General features: G+C 47.6%; 7 protein-coding genes across 7 annotated transcripts; 4 read left to right on the top strand and 3 right to left on the bottom strand.

Moving 5' to 3' along the window:
- Nucleotides 1-500: 500 nt before the first annotated feature.
- On the bottom strand, nt 501-1,148 carry TRV_04117 (uncharacterized protein; the record flags this gene model as incomplete). Its single annotated transcript, XM_003021740.1, has 2 exons — nt 501-858; nt 922-1,148. 2 exons carry the CDS (start codon nt 1,146-1,148, stop codon nt 501-503), a joined length of 585 nt encoding a protein of 194 aa, XP_003021786.1.
- Nucleotides 1,149-1,645: 497 nt separating this feature from the next.
- On the top strand, nt 1,646-2,005 carry TRV_04116 (uncharacterized protein; the record flags this gene model as incomplete). The annotated part of the gene is made up of 1 exon (XM_003021739.1): nt 1,646-2,005. The coding sequence occupies one exon, from the start codon at nt 1,646-1,648 to the stop codon at nt 2,003-2,005; it is 360 nt and encodes a 119-aa protein (XP_003021785.1).
- Nucleotides 2,006-2,183: 178 nt separating this feature from the next.
- TRV_04115 (uncharacterized protein) lies at nt 2,184-3,679 on the top strand (the record flags this gene model as incomplete). Its single annotated transcript, XM_003021738.1, has 3 exons — nt 2,184-2,410; nt 2,496-3,230; nt 3,292-3,679. The coding sequence occupies 3 exons, from the start codon at nt 2,184-2,186 to the stop codon at nt 3,677-3,679; spliced, it is 1,350 nt and encodes a 449-aa protein (XP_003021784.1).
- Nucleotides 3,680-5,785: 2,106 nt separating this feature from the next.
- TRV_04114 (GINS DNA replication complex subunit Sld5, putative) lies at nt 5,786-6,379 on the top strand (the record flags this gene model as incomplete). The annotated part of the gene is made up of 1 exon (XM_003021737.1): nt 5,786-6,379. One exon carries the CDS (start codon nt 5,786-5,788, stop codon nt 6,377-6,379), a length of 594 nt encoding a protein of 197 aa, XP_003021783.1.
- A 419-nt stretch (nt 6,380-6,798) lies between these two features.
- On the bottom strand, nt 6,799-9,274 carry TRV_04113 (uncharacterized protein; the record flags this gene model as incomplete). The annotated part of the gene is made up of 2 exons (XM_003021736.1): nt 6,799-6,973; nt 7,032-9,274. The coding sequence occupies 2 exons, from the start codon at nt 9,272-9,274 to the stop codon at nt 6,799-6,801; spliced, it is 2,418 nt and encodes an 805-aa protein (XP_003021782.1).
- Nucleotides 9,275-9,547: 273 nt separating this feature from the next.
- Nucleotides 9,548-10,624, top strand: TRV_04112 (mitochondrial import protein Zim17, putative; the record flags this gene model as incomplete). Its single annotated transcript, XM_003021735.1, has 2 exons — nt 9,548-9,577; nt 9,692-10,624. 2 exons carry the CDS (start codon nt 9,548-9,550, stop codon nt 10,622-10,624), a joined length of 963 nt encoding a protein of 320 aa, XP_003021781.1.
- Nucleotides 10,625-10,969: 345 nt separating this feature from the next.
- Nucleotides 10,970-18,892, bottom strand: TRV_04111 (uncharacterized protein; the record flags this gene model as incomplete). The annotated part of the gene is made up of 2 exons (XM_003021734.1): nt 10,970-17,384; nt 17,538-18,892. 2 exons carry the CDS (start codon nt 18,890-18,892, stop codon nt 10,970-10,972), a joined length of 7,770 nt encoding a protein of 2,589 aa, XP_003021780.1.
- Nucleotides 18,893-18,901: the final 9 nt, after the last annotated feature.

Below are 18,901 nucleotides of genomic sequence, written 5' to 3'. Positions count from 1 at the left end.
GTCGTTACATACAGAGTATCCGCTGTCCGGTTACATGGTGGTATAGTTAGTTACCATGGTATCTATGGAGCACAGAATACCAGGTTACTCCGGCTACCAGACGGACGTCCTCCACCCGGGACAGAGCATGACCACGGAGGCCCCCATTGCCGCCGGGACAGCAGCAGACAGCGAACGGAGGACGAGGGGAGAGGCATCGGACAAGATCTGTGTGCCGCACGGTTTTGCTGTCAGCGAACGGTCTGTACATCGTCGACAGCGACACCCGGCACCCTGAGCCAGGCAGGAGATCTACTACACAGCCAGGAGAAGAGTGTGGTGGGCGGGAGGATGCAGGACAATACTGTATAACTATATATGCCGTATCTCCCTCAGTACCAGTAATATATATCTATACTCCGTACACACATACGTATTAAAATACAGCATCTCGCCGTCCGCCTGGTTGTTTGCAAGTATGCAGCGGCTCCCGTGGCTCGCCGCAGATCTCTATATCACCATCAGAACCGGCCACAGAGAGAGAGAGAGAGAGCTCCATCTATAGCCACCAGCTTATACAGCTCCAGCTCCAGCTCCAGCTCCGGCTCCGGCTCCAGATCTAAGTAGATAGCAACCTGTAAACAAACAGCGAGGTCAGCCTTACGCTGGCCTCCAGCAAGCAGCCAGCCAGGCCGCTCGCCTGTGACGGTGGATGCAGTAGCTCGTCTAGCAGGGCGGCAAGCAGCGCAGCGATGCGAGGGCGATGCGTCGGATTGGCTGCAGCGATGGCCAGGTACCCCGGCCCTATGCAGCAGTACCTCGCTTTTGCGGGCGATCACCACCAAAACAGAAGTACCTCGCCATGGCTGCTGGGTAGCTCTGCATAGTTCCACCCCGTACAAAACATACCTCGTGCATACCTCCAGTTAGTTATTTACATACAAAAAGGATACCACCCGAAAAGGAACTTTACTTAACCTTCGTCCTTTTTTTCTTTTCCCTTTCATGCTCGCTCCGTGCAATTCTGAGTGGCCTCTTCTTTTTTGCATACCAGCCTGGCCGTTGCCCATTGCAACAGACGGGACAGCGTCTCTTTTTCTCTTCTTCGTCTTCGTCTTCTTCTTCTTATTCTTCTTCATCTTCTTCTCTTCATCTTCTTTGCTCTTCATCTTCTATCACGAACGACGACCTCGCTGCTGCCGACTTATGTTGACCCCCCTCTGCCCTCTCTAGCACCCATCACCACCACCACCACCTACCTTCACCTCCTCCTCCAACGACCACCACCACCGCCGCCATGGCAAACTAGAACCCCCTGCAGACGGTCATCTCTTCGTTCCGGCTCGATTGGACCTGGGGACGCTCTTGGGACTTCTCCAGCAACCGGGACCTTTGTTTTGGGCCGAACAGGAACGCTGCTGCACAGCCAGGCCGGCAGCACCGCCTCTACGAACCATTCACGACCTCAAAACCTCCAACCAAACAGATTAGAGCTACAGACCAGGGATAGAGAGAGACAGCTTAGAGAGACAGCTAGAGAGAGAGAGAGATAGACTCAGCAGGCCGAGGACATCTACAGTCTGCTAGTTACGGGGAGGAATCTTGCTACAGACATTGTGCTGGTTACACTGGGATAGACAGCTGACTGACTGACTGCCCTGCCACTATGGAGCAGTCCTCGCCGTTGGCTGCCATGCATCCTCCCTCTGTCCACTTCGGCCACTGCTTCAGAGCAGAGCCTGCCAGCTCCTTCACCCAGTTCCCGGCCCCGGTGCCCTCCTTTGGCCCTGACAGCTTCAACTTCAGGGATCTTTCCATGAAGCGGGCGAGGGCTGACTACTTCACGGCCGTCAAGCCTGCTTCTCGGCCCTCGCCCACCGTCTCCCTCGCTGCAGACCTCTCCCAGAACTTTCATATCGACCAGAGGTGCGTCTTGGTATATCCGGGGCAAACAAACAGTCTCTTTTTCTTTCCCTTGTTTGCTTGTCCTTGTCCTGTCCCTGTCATGTCTTCTTGTCTTGTCTAACTTCTTTCAGTCCGCAGTTGGCTACGCCTCGCAGGTCGCTGTTTTCAGCTAATCTGTTTTGCTCGGATAATGGTATATATACACCCTTCCATTGTGTCTCCTATATATATAACTATATATATCTAAAACGAAGGGGCCCAGGGCACGGGACCCGGGATTATATGGTATATAGAGGCTAATGACCGTGGTAGATACAATAACAACCCCGCCGATACCCTCCTCTCCTGCTCCTACAGATATCATGGAGATGTCTCCGCTGCCGCACAAGGCCCCCTTCGGCATGGCCCTGGATCTAGAGTCTCCCACGATGGAGTTGTCTATGGCAAAGTCCCAGCAGTCCCTGTTTCTGTCTGATACTTTGCAACAGTCGCCTATTGAGCCTAGCCGGTCATCCACGCCGTCAGAGTGAGTTTTTTATTATGCCATTATCAAAACTCCATATTGGTTATCAGCTTGAAAGCGGGTGGTAGACTGACTGGTGTGTGTTTAGACGCCGAAAAGCTCCAATGCTGAGACCGTCCCTTATGCGTACCAAGGCCTACAGCGCCTCAAGGACGCCCCTTGCACAGCCACCGCAATTCAAGTTCCTCGCTGGCGGCAGCAAGCTCTCCACCTCGACCCCAATCTCGCTGGCAGAGATTTTCGAAGATGACCCAGACAGCCCCTCCACGGCTCGGAGCAGTACCAATGGTCCTCCGGGCCCGCCACGGTCACGATCGTCCAGAGCACTAGCACAGGTACCAGAGAATGGCTCTCCAAGCTACGGTGCCATGAGAAGAGGGTCCAACCCCTTTTCTCGCCCGCGGAAACTCAGCAGACGCTCGCTTAGCATGTTTGAGCACCCAGAAGATGTACTCAAGGATGACAAGGAGGACACCACCATGCACGCCAGCACCGCTCTCCAGTCTATCACAGACATGGAGTCTTCTGCTCCAACTCTGACTCTGCCGCACTTCATCCCTGACGACCAGCCAGACTGTCTGCCTAGGATTGAAAATAGCGTGCTCGTTGACATCATCGATGGGAAATACAGCGATCAGTTTGACAATATCACCATAATAGATTGTCGGTTCGAATACGAATATGAAGGCGGCCATATCAACGGCGCAGTCAACTACAACGACAAGGAGCAGCTTGCAGAAAAACTCTTTACCGAGGGAGAGATGAAGCAAAAGACCGCTCTCATCTTTCACTGCGAGTACTCCGCCCACCGTGCTCCAATCATGTTCGTTTGATTTCTTTCACTCTATACGTTCTTTCCCTTGTACTCTTGCTAATCGCCATAGGGCCAAATTCATTCGTCACCGAGATCGAGCCGTCAATATCGACCAGTACCCTAAACTGACCTTCCCAGAGATGTATATCCTCCACGGTGGATACAGCGGTTTCTTTGCCGAGCATAGCTCCCTCTGCTACCCTCAAAACTACGTCGAAATGGCTGCCAAGGAGCACGAATTCGCATGCGAGCGTGGTCTGGGTAAAGTAAAGCAACGGTCAAAGCTCTCCCGAGCTCAGACGTTTGCTTTTGGTCAACAGAACTCGCCAATGGAAGATAGTCCGACTGGTCGATGTCGTGGAGCATCCGATCGCAACATGAACAATACTTTCGAAAGTCCCCTGGGACGGGGCTTTTCTCCAGGCCGTCTGGCTGAACGACGCATGTTCTCATACTAGCATGCAAACCAACCGGCCTTTTTTATTTCTCCCTTGCCAATGGGTGCTAATGTTCTTGATGGAGTTACGCCTTAACCTGACTTGAAGTCCTAACGTTTGATTCTACCCTCATCTTTACGCCTGGCGCACCGGACCATTCCATTGTTTTCCCTCTTCCTCACCCCTTGATTCCATAGCATGGTCACAAGGCCTTTGCTTTCCTTACCTTTTTTCCACTTCGATTCTTATCTTGTTCGCCAGCGACCAGAAAAGCGTTCAAGCCACACAAAAAGTTCTCCCTTCTGCTTTCCTTGTCGAAGCGTCATAGCGGAACTCTTCATTGATAGTGTCCTTTTTTCTTCTCTTCCCTTTCCTTTCGCCTACCCTTTTTTACTTTCTTACGGGGATTCTATCCTTTACTTTATTTTTTTCCCTATTATCTTGAGCGATTGATTATTACTTGGCTCAGCGCAAGCGTTTCCTTTCCCCCTTTCCCTCAGCTTCCTCCATGATCATGTCCAATTGATTGACTGACTGACCCATTATCCTGCACAATTACCCCTTGTTTTTCCCTATCCAACATCACCATTTTTCCTTTGTCGATATACCTGTTTTTCCTTGTTTATCTTCCCTTTGTCTACACTTGCCTCTACCGAGCTGAGCTGAGCTGTTTCCCACATCCGTCATGCGCCACACCTTCACCTCCACATGAGACGACAAGAAAGACCGCACACGAGTTCCGAAAGACCCCTTGAACCAACAATGCAACGCCAACGCCAACGCCAACACTAACGCGCTATCTATCTGACACTCCTTCAACTTTCTTTCCGCTTTTCCTTTCTTCTCTTCCCGCTCTTCTAGCACTTCCTGGCCTTCCCACATCACCGGATCGGATCAGAGCTCATTCTGAAACAAACCCCGCTGCTGATCCCCGGCTATGATGCGATGTTGGCATCGCCTGTCTGGCCATCAAAGCTAAACGCAGTTTCGCCTCCCCTCGTTTTCCTCTCTTTCTTCTTCCTCTTCTATCCTCGTGCTCGCGCCGCCACGCAGACGCCACGCTATGCTGAGCAAACATCAAACAGCAAACAATAACAACAACGACAACATCGACAACCACTGGATCCCATTCGCTCTTCCCTACCCGAAGCGGACTTTACCGCTTCTCAGTTTATTTCCTCTGTTCATCTAGATTCGGTCAGGTCATGGGAGGTTCTCTGTTTGCATGCTTATTTTGCCCCCACATTTACCTCTTCGCTTTTTGTGTATCTCATACCACACCCACGCACGCCTGAGTCACTACACGAGGTTGGTCTACGCAGTTCACAGCTGGGCTTAGGAACACAGCACACTGCCCATGTTTACCTGCTGCGATGCAACTCTCTTTCGGTGATCTCGATAACGCGTGCTCGTGTGCTTGTTTGGTCTTGCACTTAGGTTGTTCTCTTATCTCGAGTTTGGAAGCGAAGGAGCAAAGGATTAAAGGATCGGGGGTCCTTTAGCCGGTTTTTCTACATATGCAGCTACTTTGTCTAGCAGAACAGCATACGATTAACATACCATAACATACAAAAAAAATAAATAAAAAACAGTATCAATTTACTTTCTCGTCTTTTCTCTTCATTCCTTCGCGTCTTTTCCTTCGCTTCTTTCGGCTTTTCTTTTTCGTCGTGTAAACAAACAAACCGCGCCAAGACCTACGTCATCACTTTTTGCTTTTTTTTAGCCGCAAAATTCTAAATTTAGCTTCAATATCTCTCGCACTGACAAAAATTGGAATATCGGGAACGCCAAAGTCACGCTGCGCAAAAGCAAAGATCGACGATAAGCAAAGAACGAGAAAGAGGAGAAGCGAAGGAGGGAACAAGATGGAGGGAATTGGGATCGATGATATCCTCGCGTCGGTTGACAGGGGTGATATCTCTTCTCCCGAGGCCACAGCCGTCGACCACCAGCAGCTAACGCGGTTCTGGGTCGCGGAGCGGGCTGTTCCTGAATTGCTGCCATGGCCCGGGGCGTTGATGGACCGGATGATGGAGAGGGTTTCAAAGCAGGTAGATATCCATTTCACTCAATATGCCATTGGGCGACTGCCCGTCTCACAAGTAATTGCTAACCGAGCTGGTGATGTACAAGATATCGAAGATCGAGGATCTCTCAATGGCAGCAGCCGACCCGCTCTCACCGGAGAACAATAACCAGAACAAGCCGACGCTGAACCTCAAGTTATCAATAATGCAGTCCGATCTGGCGCGAACGCAATACATCATTCGTTCAATATTGCGCCAGAGATTATCAAAACTTATCAAGTATAGCATATACTATTTGCGGATATCGATGAATCAGGAAACACAAACCCCCGCGGGCACAGATGCGGCGTCCCTCCTCTCTGAGAAAGAACTGCAGTTTCTACGCGGCCACCAGTCGCTGTTAACAACACATTATAATGCTTCATTCCTCTCTACGTTCCCTGCAAACCTGAAAAGGCTCGATGATAACGTCGGTGGTACGAATATGGTTGTTGCGCCGGAGAATAAAGAGGTTGTTTTCGTGCGGTGTTTGAGCGACGAGTCTAGGATTGTTATCCCTGCTTCAGAGGGTGAGGAAGGGATGGCTGGCCTCGAGAGGTATGGTGGGAGCATGGCGAGGGGTGAGATATGGGTTGTTCGATGGGAGGGTGTTAAGGATGCATGGAAGCGGGGGGATATCGAGGTTCTTTAGCCAGTTTCTTTTTGGTACATGGGATTTCGGTTGGAGTTTTTTTATTGGCTATATGTAGTATGGAGTATGGGAGGTTACTGACGATATAACGACATAAGTATATAGTTCAACGAGCATTTTGATACCATGTAGCTTGTTAATTAGCATCTAAGGAATTGTTGCATCATATTTAAAATTAGTCAACCCTAACATCCTATCCGACACTCGAAGAATATGACCAGACATAGTATTCAAAGAGAAACGCCAGTACTTTCGCTCTCTAGAAGCATGAGAATATGATGCTGTGATACTCTAAGACCAAAACCTCCAAATAACGCCCTCTGCTGGCATCCCGGCATCATTATTAGTTACCATTTCACTAGTTACTTCATACATCAGCTCTAAACTCTAGACAGATGATAGAAACATATTCGCCCCATCTACGCAACGTAGGAGTAGGCCGGGGGATCTGAATCGGTGATACGTTCCAAGTACTCCCGATCAATGAGACTTTCAATACGTTTCTTCACCATGTTCACATCTGGCGTGAAGCGAGCTGCAAGCTGTGAGATTGCCTCCGTGATCAACTGTGAATGAGCCAGTGTTTTCCGTTGCCTAGATAGCATGTTAGTTGAATGTACTGAGACATAACGGGGGAGAGATGGCTATTTACTTCATGATTCGAACAATGGCAGCTTCGATTGTGTTGCCTCGCTCTTCACTGGTCTTTTTCTCAGTGTCTGTTCTCTCTTCCTTGTTTTCTACTTTGTTCCCGCTGGCGCTTACGACGCCAATCTTCAGTCTCGTGAACTTGCTGGTGAACTGCTCGTTGAACGAGAACTTATCGGATGGCTGCACGCCTTTGCTCATGGGCTCTTTTCGAAGCACACGAGTCTTTGGTGCCACGGCAAGGGATTGAAGGTTTCGGATAAGTTCGTTGGTGGGAATCCTGGTCTTTTCCTGGATTTCTTCGAATGTAAGGGATTCGCCGGAAGGCAAATCATTAAACAGAAGCAGAATAACCATTGCGTACGTAGAGACATTCAAGTCATGCCGTTCAACTTTGCCATTTTGTCGCATGAACGTCGCGCGAATGTCGGCTGTACCCATACCTGGAAGCCACGATAGTTTCCTTCCGCTGTGCTTGTCGAGGTAGAATCGTTCAAAGCTCTGCTTGAGAGATTCTATATTTTTCGGGAAGATGCAAGGAAGTTGCACCTGGCCTTCTCTGTTGTGGCTGCTCATGATCTCCATGGGCCACATGGTACTTGTGAGGACGCTCATCTCTAGTTCGATCCGAGAATTGTTTCCAATATAATCCCGATAGCTAGTAGTGAGATCAGCAGAGACAGCCATGTCCTTGAACATGGACTCCAACCGCTGTGTAAATGTGTTTCCTACTTCCATCTTCATTTTTGTAATCATTTGTCGCTCAGCGTCCATGCTTGCTGACCGTTTCATAAGCAGACGACGTGACAAATGCTTTTTATAGTACGTTTCGAAGAGGTCTTTATCTCGAATGTATCTTAGCAAGGTGATGCCGTTGTCAATCAGGGCATCAACTTCTTCTTCCGTCTTGCCCTTGATGCCTTTTCTCAAGTTCTCGTCAAAGAAGAGGGATAGGTACTCAGTGCCTCGAGGATTGACATTGATGAAGTCTGAGAAACTGAGGGTAAGAGCGGTTTGCAATGCCTGGTCCTTGACAAAAGCCTCTTCCCATATTCGATCAAATTTCGCTTTCAGTTTTAAAACGTCATCCACCCACTTGATAGCCGCCGCAGTCTGCAGATTTGCAACCGGCTGCTTTTCATCTGGTGCCGAGGATTTCTTCCCCTGGTCTGTCGCTGAAGGAGCTGGTGGATTTTGTGAGAGCTCTTTAGCAGCAGTGTTGACAGCAGTCCCGTATTCAATAACTGTCTGTTGAACAACCTTGGTCAATGCAACTTTCTTTGCATCAATGCGAGCAATAAGTTCGAAAACATTCTTAAGGTCTTCCAATCGGTCATTCTGAATCATGTATTTAACCCCGCTATCATCCATACGTATTACCTCTCCGATATAGTGTCTGATCAAGCAGTCATCGATGACTTCCATGACCTTGGCCTCTGTCACAGGAGATAAAGTCTGTTGGCACAATGACTGCTCTGCTCTGATCCTAGCTGTGACTCTCTTGCAAAATGTTGCTGCATCAGTGGTTGTAAGTAGCCGCTGTCCCTCTGCTGCGTAGTATCTGCGGCTTGCCTCAAGGTATGCAGGTTCGAAGGTGGTATGGTATAGCTTCCCAGTTGAGTCTTCAATACCATCTTCATAGAGGCCTTCCAACAGGTAAACACAGTGTTTAATCAACGCACGGTCTATTATCACTCCCTCGCGTTCAAGCAGGATCATGAACAGCAGTGTATTTTCGAAAACGGAGCCAATCGTGCCGTTCTCACCGCCAATATCTGCTCTTAGCACACAGTCACGGAATAAACCCATTGACGTGTCGTATATGGACTGACTTCGGAGTTCTTGCATCACAACCCGGTCCATGTACATCAGGACATCGGTAATCATACCCATGCAGAGCTGGTGATCTTCCCAGACTTCTTTAAGCTTGGCCAGTAGCCGCTCTCCAGCTGCTTTTCTTTCGTTTGCATGCTCAGTTGCGTCGGCAGAGTCCGTAATGGTAAGGAGAGCTGGAGTGATCAGGCTTGCGACTTGTTTACGAACGTCATTGTATAGCCAATCTTTTTCTAACTCGGCAACTTTTTCGTACAGGTCCATAGCCTGCTTCCGCAGGACTAGCTTGTAGGCATTGCGATAAAGCTCTTCAAATGAGAGCTGGGAGGAGTTTTTTGTGTGTATTTCCCGTATCGACGAAGCAAGTATATTCCATATTGAGGCAAAATCGTCATTTTCATTCCTACCCGTCATGCCCTAAGGAAAAAACAATATTAATAATGAAGTCACAATGGAACTAAAGCTCTCATACAATAAAATACGACAAGGACAGAGATATAGTGTTTAATTGGTCAAGATATGTGACTGTATATCTCCAGTGTGAAGCTCTTGGGCGATACATACCCTCCTTGGGACCCTGACTTTAGCGCGCGGTTTCATGGTAAAGTGCAGCCAAAAGAAAAAGCTATATTTGAAAGAAAAAGCTACCCAGGATTAAAGAATGTAAGTATTCAAGTAGGAGGAAGAATGCAGAAAAAAAGGAAGCTGGATAAGCTGGTGTTTATATCCAATCTATGTAGCGGGGGCTCGTTTTGGAGGCTGCCTTCAGGACATTTCAGACCCCGGACATTGCAAAGAAACAATGCGTGCGTCTCTCTTCTTTAGCACTAGCCAGGCAGCAGACCGTCTCTCCTGTTCTATCTGCTTCTCCTTCCGCTCTGCGCAGCTTCTTCTTCGTCCTCTTCTTCCCAAAGGGATGTTGAAGTTGTCACTCTTATTTGTCGTTTCGCGGGGAACTTTTTTTATCTCCGAGACGGCTCAGCGGCGAAACCTTTTCCCGAAAAGTCTAAAAGTTTAAACCTTAAGAATTTTGGCCTCGAAGGTCTGAAGATTAAAAGATTAAAACGACAACGTCAAAAGACAAGAAGAGGTCAAGAAGAAGGACGACACATACCCGGGAAAAGAGCAGATTTTATCACCATGGCCACTGGACAGAGATTATTTCGACACACGCTCACGACAGCGTGCCGACTTCCACGTGCTTATATCTCACGACCGGGAGTTCAGTCGACGTCTATTTCGCTCCCATTACCACAGACATCACCGCGATTATCAAGCATTCTACCGCGTCATCCAGCTCTATTGTTTTCATTACAGAGTAGGAACAGCTACTCAACGACAACCAGAGATCCCCACCCGCTCACAGACAACAAGACACCCGCAACTACGGAAGAAGAGACACAGGCTGCTCAAGCTCGACGAGACCAGGAACCCGCATATCTCATCTACTTTACGTGCAAACCATGCTCGCACAGGTCGGCACATCGTATCTCAAAACACGGATATCATAAGGGAACTATCCTGATTACTTGTCCAAGCTGTAGCAACCGACATGTTATCAGTGATCATCTGAAAATCTTCTCAGATGCCCCTGTCACACTTGAAGATTTGCTTGCGCAGAAAGGCCTGAAGATCACCAAAGGGACAATGGAGGGGGATATGGAATGGTGGGCTAAAGATGAGGAGAATGTTGAAGCTAGCACGGAGACTACATCTGAGCAGGCTCAGCTAAAGGGTGGCGAGGGCCAGGATGGAAAAGTCTAGACTGTATCATGATTGTGCCAAATTGTTTTTTGAAGTTTTGCTTCGGTATTTCATATCATTTGGATACCTATGAATGGCGCACGGGGTGGTTATAATCCTTTAGAGTGGCAGCGGCCGGGCATTGGTAATGGGTCAAATCAGTTGCTACATGATCTCCGTTTTTGCACCGTGTATTATATAGATTGTACAATATTTTAATTTCTCCGGATCTATCATATGCTAAAATGCCAATGATGTATTCAAGATTCCTCCAAACGCCATCCATCCCCGGCCAATTACTTTTTTTTATATACCCCAAACCCCTGACTCCATTGAGATAGTATTCGTCCAAACATAAAAATACGCTTAGAGTTCATGTCGACGGTTTCTGTTTTCCAACACTCTTTCCTTTCTCTTTTCTCTCTTTCTATCATGTTTGCGCTTCTTGTCGCGGCTAACCTTCTCTGGTGCAGTGACGGCCTCTATCCTTCGCTTGACTCTCCGTTCTTCCCTCCTCTCCTTTACCCGCTCCCGCGCCTCACTTATGTGTGCCACAAAGTCCGTAGTTCCTAGCTTCTTCTGAAGTATATCTAATACCTCCTGACTACTCGTCACCAAAGACTTGTATGTGTTCTGGAAGATCTCATCTGAGGATCGTGGTGCCGGAATCGAAGTGTCGGTTAGGTGTATAAGAGGAAGCAGGATAGTTTGTAGATATGGCACCACCTTCGAGGCATCGATATGAGTGCAAAGCGCGGCAACCATTTTCATAGAAGCCGTTTTAGCGTTGAGTGACTCTGCTCGAGTGTTAAGGACTTCTTTTCGAAGGATTCGAGCTGCTTGTTCAAATATATATTGAATGGCCGTCTTGCTCTCCCTGGCAGGTTTAGAATTGGATACATGATCCTCTTCTTCGAATTCACTTTCTTCCACCTCTTCAGCCTCCTTTTGAGGAAGTACTAGGTTATTCTGCGCAAAGCAGCGACCAAGGAATATTAGATTTCGAACAGTCTGAATTGCAAGATCCTCCGATATGACTGGCGCCTTCAAACAAAACATGCTTGAACGAGTTATTTGAAGCATCAACGTAACATCCAGTACCAAGCCTGAAGAGCCGACCAGAGGAATGGATGAATATCCGGTCGATGAATTAGCTTTGGCTATGTCTGCCAGCCAGACACCAACAAGGTTCGCGGCACACGATCGTACCCAAGCTTGAGGATAACACAGGCTTTGGAGAACTTGAGACCAGACATTTGCACAGGACGGGTTTAATGTGACACTCGGGAATAGCTTCGATAGCTTCACAAAGAGCTGAAGGGAATAGTATAAAATCTCCCACTCATTCGCTTCCCTATTATCCAAAGAAAGACTCATAATACCAGGGAGAAGCTCGGTGACGAACCTGACGTATCTGTCTTTGTTATTGGCATCTGACTCAAAGAATATTCGAATGGCCTGCAGCCCTGTATTCGTAAGAGCGATATTATCAGACTGTTCGAGCCAGGACTCGAGTGGAGACAGTACTGCCTTCAGATGCTCAGCATCAGCACGGGTAAAAATAGTTCCTAGAAGAGACCCAGCCATCTCTCGGCAAGTAGGCGCCTCGTCATTGGCCATAACCATCACGAGTGGAATAAAGAAAGTGTCTACCATCTCCTGAGCTAACTCCCCATTTGTCTTTGCTAGGATGAGATGGATGGCTTCCATCACAGACTCTCGACCTTCCCTATGGGCATAATCCAAGTTCTTCGCGAGATACGCCATCTGCTTTGTCCATCTATTTTTCGCTTGCGGGTACTCAACTAGGAATTGCACGTACGTACCCCTTGCCAGATCCCGAGCATTCCGCGTATGGTTCGTTATCATCATGGCAGAGATCTTATCAACAACTTCGTAGATCTCTGGTACCATGAACTTCCGTGACATCACGGATCTGATGAAATTGAACACGATTCCTTGGCGATCGGGTTCATCAATGTCTGCAGACACGCGTTTCAAGAGGTATGCAAGATATGAATCTTTGATGGTGGTACGTTTCCGCTCCCGCAAAACGGTAGAAACAAGTTTAAGAGCCGCCTGAGATGCATCGGTTTGCGAACTTGCCGATTCCTTCATCAGCTTGACACATTCAACGATATATACATCCGCATTCTTGTCAAGCTCAGGTAAAGGGAGTTTGATGATGGTAGATAAGAGCCGAATTGCAGAAAGTTTGACTTCTTCGTATCCTTGTACTATAGAGTCACCGATAATAGGGACAAAGCCAGCTACATTATCCGCAGTCAACAGGGAGTTATACTTGTTGAGCACTGAGCGAAGGGTATCCAAACTAAAGCGGGCGAGTTTGTAAAGGTAAGATGTAGTGCTTCCACCACTTTTCTTTCGAATAGATGCAACCTGGACGAGGAATCGACTTCTTGTTTTCCATTCGTCATTGTCCAGAACTGGTTCAGGCACCTTGTATGACTCTTTAATCACTTCATAGCAGAACATCAGAAAGTCACGACTTTCTGCCCCTGGATTTCTCAACAAGCCAATGCCAATGCGTCGTAATAGCTCGTCTATCTTGCCCACAAGGTTGGTTGTAAGTTTCTCCTGTAAAAGCTGTTGGATTGGTTGAATAAGGTCGTAGATGTGCCGAATGCTAGCATTCTTGGCTAACAGCTCAGCAGAATCATAACTTTTACTACTTTTCACTTCTTTCATCTTGCTGACATATTCTTCGGCATCCTTTTGTTGGCCAACGGTACCAAATATATCGTCCATGATAATTTCACCCAAAGTACTCAGGTCTTGATCTAACGCACCAACCTCAAATTCGTCCGCAGTTGCAACGAGGATAGAATGAACCGTGAAGGAAAGCACATGAAGTTGGTATCCTCTGCTCAAGGCTCCCTTCAACTCCTTAAGGATATACCCAAAATATGACGGCCCTAGAATGATAGCAATATCCGCAAGCGTTTTTCTTGCTGTATCTCTGGTCTCCTGCGCACGGCTGCGCAAGATACTAGACACATCCATAAGAAGAGAAGGAAGCATTAACGCCATATCTTCTTCAGGTAGCAATTTCAGAAGTTTGACGACCGCTACTGCTACAGGAAGACGCAACGCAACGTCAGACTCACTTCGTTTGTTGGTGAATCCAGTCAGGAAGGGAATGAAGTTCGTCTTCAGTTCAGCCGTTAGTTTGGTACCATTAGGGATTGAAGCGCTAAGCGTTGTCTGGACCCCCGGGCTTTCTTCTATTTCCATTTCTTCTCCAGTAACTTCCTCAGCAATCGCTCGTGTGGCTTTGCCCGAAACGGCACGAGAAAGAGCATCCGTCATTTGGCTAAGCAGGCGGATAACGCTCTTTTCTAAGCCAGGTTTGCTTTTGATGTACCCCTGGTATCGGCGGAAGATAGCTTTAAATTGGTTCCACGTAATGGCCTCACTCAGGGAACCAACTGTTGTAACAGCTCCAGCTATTAAATTATGAGCATTTTCATCTTCGGATTGTTGGAAAACGAAGTGCTCAATAAGAGGGAAAAATATGGTGCTGGTATTGGTAGCTTGGATCTTGCCTTTGGTAACCTCAGTAGCAAGCCTCCTCAATGCACGCAGGCGTCGATGTTGCTGTATATGAAGAATGTTATTGAAAAATGATGCCTCGTCATCACCTCCGGCTAACAAGTCATGCATATCCTTCACAGCTTGAAGTTCAGTGTGTTCCTGGACCAAGTAGCCAAGAAGGGACACAAATTCTGCACGAACTGTTTCCGCACTTTGCTTGATGCCATTGCGAAGGGCAGGAAGAAGAACCCTTTCAACCAAGCCGTTATATTCTGAATTCGACTTTTCTTCTCGGATCTTTGTGACTTGAATGAACCGTTTAATGCCGAGTGAGGCACTCGACCGAATGGCAAGTTCTTCCTCGTCTTTAAGATTGTAAATTATATTGAACAAAAGTGGCCTCCATTGCCTAGCTGTAAATGAAGAATGCTTTTCTTCATTTATCACAGTAAAGGCCTTGAGTCGTCGGTCAAAATCAACCTCATCCAATCGCTTCGTTGACATTGAATTCAAGTCGGCAACGAGTTTCCCAATTTCAACTAATTCCGGGTCGTTGGCAACATATATGTCAAACACGGCAGCTAGGGACACCCGATTTGGCTGGTCTTTGAAATAGTCGAAAAGAGACGAAAGAACTTCAAATATACGCTGAGCAAGTTCTGGGTGGTCTTGTTGCTGAAATAGGGGTAGGAAGTGTTGCAAAACTTTGAGGAGGCGACCTTTTGTTTTTGGCGGAACACGATCCGGGGGTTGTTGAAGCAAAAATATAGTAGTGCTGATAAGTTTAGAGGTCTCTGCAGACGACACAACAAGGGAGGAAATTCTGGACAGCAGTTCAACAGCAGGGCCAAGGATGTGGCGGGGAGGTTGTTCCTTAAGAAAATCTTCCAGGTGGGCCAATACATATTCCATATGGGGCCCCAGAACCTTTTTGTGAATGGCTTCTGGCGATGGTGCCGACGTATCAACATCACCCTCTTCATCCACTTGCTTGTCGATGCACACGCCGACCAGCGACGTTAGAACTTCGTCCAAAACAAATATCTTCACCTCGTCTCGTGCTGATTCCGTGGCTAAACAATCAACAACGCGACAGACAATGCCAGTTCCCTCGAAATACATTGCTGATCTTGGGTTAGAAGCCCAAGTACGGAAGAGCTGAAGTAATCCAGACACTGCCTGAGCAGTTTCCACTGCAAAGTTGTCAAGCCTTGGGTTGACTACTTCTAAGAGTATAAGAGGAATGAATGGTTCCCAATCAACTGTAGGAGACACAGAGAAAACCAAATCCAGACATTTGACGCCTAACTGTCGAATGTTGCGCAGAAGGCCGAGCTGAACACTATCATCCGATGTAAATGCTTCGCTTTGAGCTAGTCGTTTACACGCTCGGATAAGGCAATATAGTACCACATTCATAGTCTGGTTAACGAACGGTGACATCTTTTTCTTCAAGATGGAGAACATTGTCTCAACCATATTCAATAAACCAAGCTGTCTTCTCACACTCATAAATTCTCGATCTAGGATATCGTCTTTGACCAGTCCATGGTCGTTGAGTAATGTAATAGACCCTAGAGAACCAAATGAGATCTGAACAAACTCAGAAAATTGGTCGTCTGGAAGCTGTGAGACTGTTCGTAGTATAGCTTTCCGTCGTACCTCCTGGCGGCCAAGTGAGCCTCGAGAACCCGCCCGAGCAACCATTTTGCCGTAAAGGAGCTTCAGAATATAAGGGAACAACCCCTCTATGTGTTCATTCTTGATCAAGCTGTTATCCTTGCCTACATGGACAAATATACCCAGCTCATCCTTGAATCGGGAATCATCAACCAAATTGAGGAGATTCTGTTCATAAGGACGGACAGCAGGGAACTTCCATGTAAACACAGCATTGAGAGCAAGCTTTTGTATCTCCAGATCGCCGTTACATAGAAGATTCGATATCGCATCGTGAGCCTCTGAAGCTTGGTAGAGGACTTTAGGGTTGATAAATTTCCCAAAGAGAGTCAACATCGATTTCTTGTCTTGCATAGTCCACCCTTGCTGGGAATCACTTGAGATATCGTCTTTCTCCGTAAATAGCATGTCTTCGGGGGTATGTATGGAAGTTTCGTCGCGCGAGGCCCATGATAAAAAGAGCGGGACTATTTGGCGAGACCTTTTTTCAGAAATTTTAGGAACCGCATTAAGAACCCTGAGCGCCTGGCTCCTGGCATTTTTTGCTGATAGAGGTTGTGGAGAATGTGACGATCTAAAATCATTTAATAACGATGAACTGGCATCCTCATTTGTACGGAATGAGCTATGCATGGCCTTCTGGACATTGTTAACATTATAACACCCGTATTCAGATGTCGTGGATGAGAGATTCGCCGCTGAATCCGGAGAGTTATGCCTTGGGGTATCTTCAGTAGGTGTACTGTGGAGCCAGTTCATCGCAATTTCGGAAACAACACGTTCACCAGCATCAGTTTCACATATTACCTTCATAGCCTCACATGCATCATCCCATACAGAAGCAAGCCTTTTCCATAGCAAACCAAAACAGAAACTAGGAACCAGTCGAGCAAGCCATCTCTTGCGGGACGATTGAGCATAGTTAACTCCGAGCCGACGTACATCCATGGATATGACCCTGGCTGCTTGGAGAGTAAGCTCGCTCGTTTCAATGCTTCGTGCGAGTGGTAAACAAGGATCCTCTATCTTTAGCCACGTAAAGATGAGCTGAAATATGTCCAAGGATAGTAGCCTGAGTCTATGCGAGGGACTTGACAGATTTGCAAGTAGAGCATTTGCAAATTGGTCGAGATCGACGTCAGAAACCTCTGAAGGTTCACGAATAAGTGACACATACGTGGATACAGCTTCTAAAAAGACAGGAATCCTCGAGTATTGGCTGGCCTTGGAACATAGCAAAGGCCATAGTGTATTATCTAGCTGGCCCAACCCGTGGGAGAAACGAACGTAGGCCAACAGCCCCTGACCAAGAGAAAACATAGCCTCGGCATTGTCTGGTGAACCAGACTCTAGAGTCAGTCGAATTTTTCGGTGCAAGCTACCAACTAAGTCGGGAATAATAGAAGGTTCGGCGGAGAAGCTGATAGCGTCCGGAAGTCTTGAATACACGCTAAGAAGAGCTATTTCCCCTTCGTCAGGACTAGACGAGTTGAATCTTCCGGATATAAGAGTTTTCCACTGATTTGGACAGGTCAATGAGCCGGGCCTAGAGGAATTCGAGGTAACCGTGCCAGATGACTGAAGACGGGTTAAAAGTACACATAGCCCTTCCTCATATTCTTTCCATAAAGCAACTATAAACCTGAAGCACATATTAGCAAGTTAAAGGGTTGATAGAAGTGTAGCTAAAATAACTCACTTTTGAAGATATGGGTGGACAACACTTTGGAACCTTTCCGGGTCCAATCCTGCCACCAAGTCACAAAATGGTATAAAGTGTTTAGATAGCCTCTGGTGTGTAACAGAATCCATGAGCTGGCGCATGTGTGGTAATAACTCATCCATTGGTGCAGCATGAATGGTAAATGCCACTGATCCGAGGAGTTGCTCAGTGGAGGTGTCTGGAAAGACATTGGTTTCTGTTGCCTTTGCGAGAAGACGTAGTAGGGCATTTAGGGTTCTGTTCCAGTCTGCCACTCGGGAGCCCTTTCTCGCAACGATACAAAGGAATAGAGTATGGCAACCGACGCGGGTAACTACGGCCTTATCTTTGGCCGATATGGATTCATTATATTGACAAACGGCGTCCAGGACCGGACGAAAGGTTTCCGCAGTACAATAGTGTACGAGGTTGATCAAGACACCACTTAAAACTGACTCCGATAAGGCACTTTGTTCTAGGTTTTTAACGCCTACAGCCTTCATTAGGCATCGAAGTATGTCAATGCCGTTAGAGTGAACGGTACTCTTGATGCCCTTGGTCGCATCTGCAAACATAGCCATGAGACCCTCCTGGTAGGCCGTGACCTGGCGTCCTTCAGCACTGGCCTTAGCTAGATCCTCGAGCAGAAAAGTTACTGCACGTTCGAGAGGTTTTTTGTCCTTGTAGTAGATCGCTGCAGCTTTACGGATAAGAAATGAAACTGACTCCGCCGCAAAACGAGAAACAAAGTGCTTCTGGTGCTCCTTTCCAAGATACTGTGTCATTATGGCCAGTAGAGGTCTGAGGTCTGGTACAAGAAGGCGCGAGAGAAACTTGAATATCCAGGCCAGACAGGTAAAGCTCCATTCTATAACATCGATGCTCTGATGGGTGGCCGCAACAGCAGCAATCAATTGAACAGCGGCTGCGAAGTGCTTCTCAAATCTTGACCCAAGATCCCGCGCGAACTGTGCCGTCAAACTTAGAAGCGGCTCCATACTCAATTCGTCCTTCTTCTCAATATATTCCACCAACAGGCCCATTATCGCATCTTGGTGGTATAGTACCTGCGGCATGTTCTCGCATAACCGATCCACACGCTGGACAAAATCTGTAAAATTTTCGGACAGATTGAGCTCCGCCCAATGATCTAGGGAGGCTCTAAAGCAGGATGAAGTCTCGTCATCATCATCTTCGCCAAAGGTCGTCCGGCGAACTCGATGGACAGGGTCGATCTTGAGCTTCAGGACGCGCTGGGAGAAGGGCTCCCATCGGTGGGATTTGGTAGTTGCAGTGCCGCCTTTCTGCAGCCTCGGAGGCTTGCTCCGCTGACTCGAGGACGCTGCAACCATCGTGGTCCA

The sequence above is a fragment of the Trichophyton verrucosum genome, assembly GCF_000151505.1.
Source record: "Trichophyton verrucosum HKI 0517 chromosome Unknown contig00324_1.f1.exp, whole genome shotgun sequence".
In the NCBI taxonomy this organism is placed as follows: Eukaryota; Fungi; Ascomycota; class Eurotiomycetes; order Onygenales; family Arthrodermataceae; genus Trichophyton; species Trichophyton verrucosum.
This window is presented reverse-complemented; position numbering and strand designations above follow the sequence as displayed.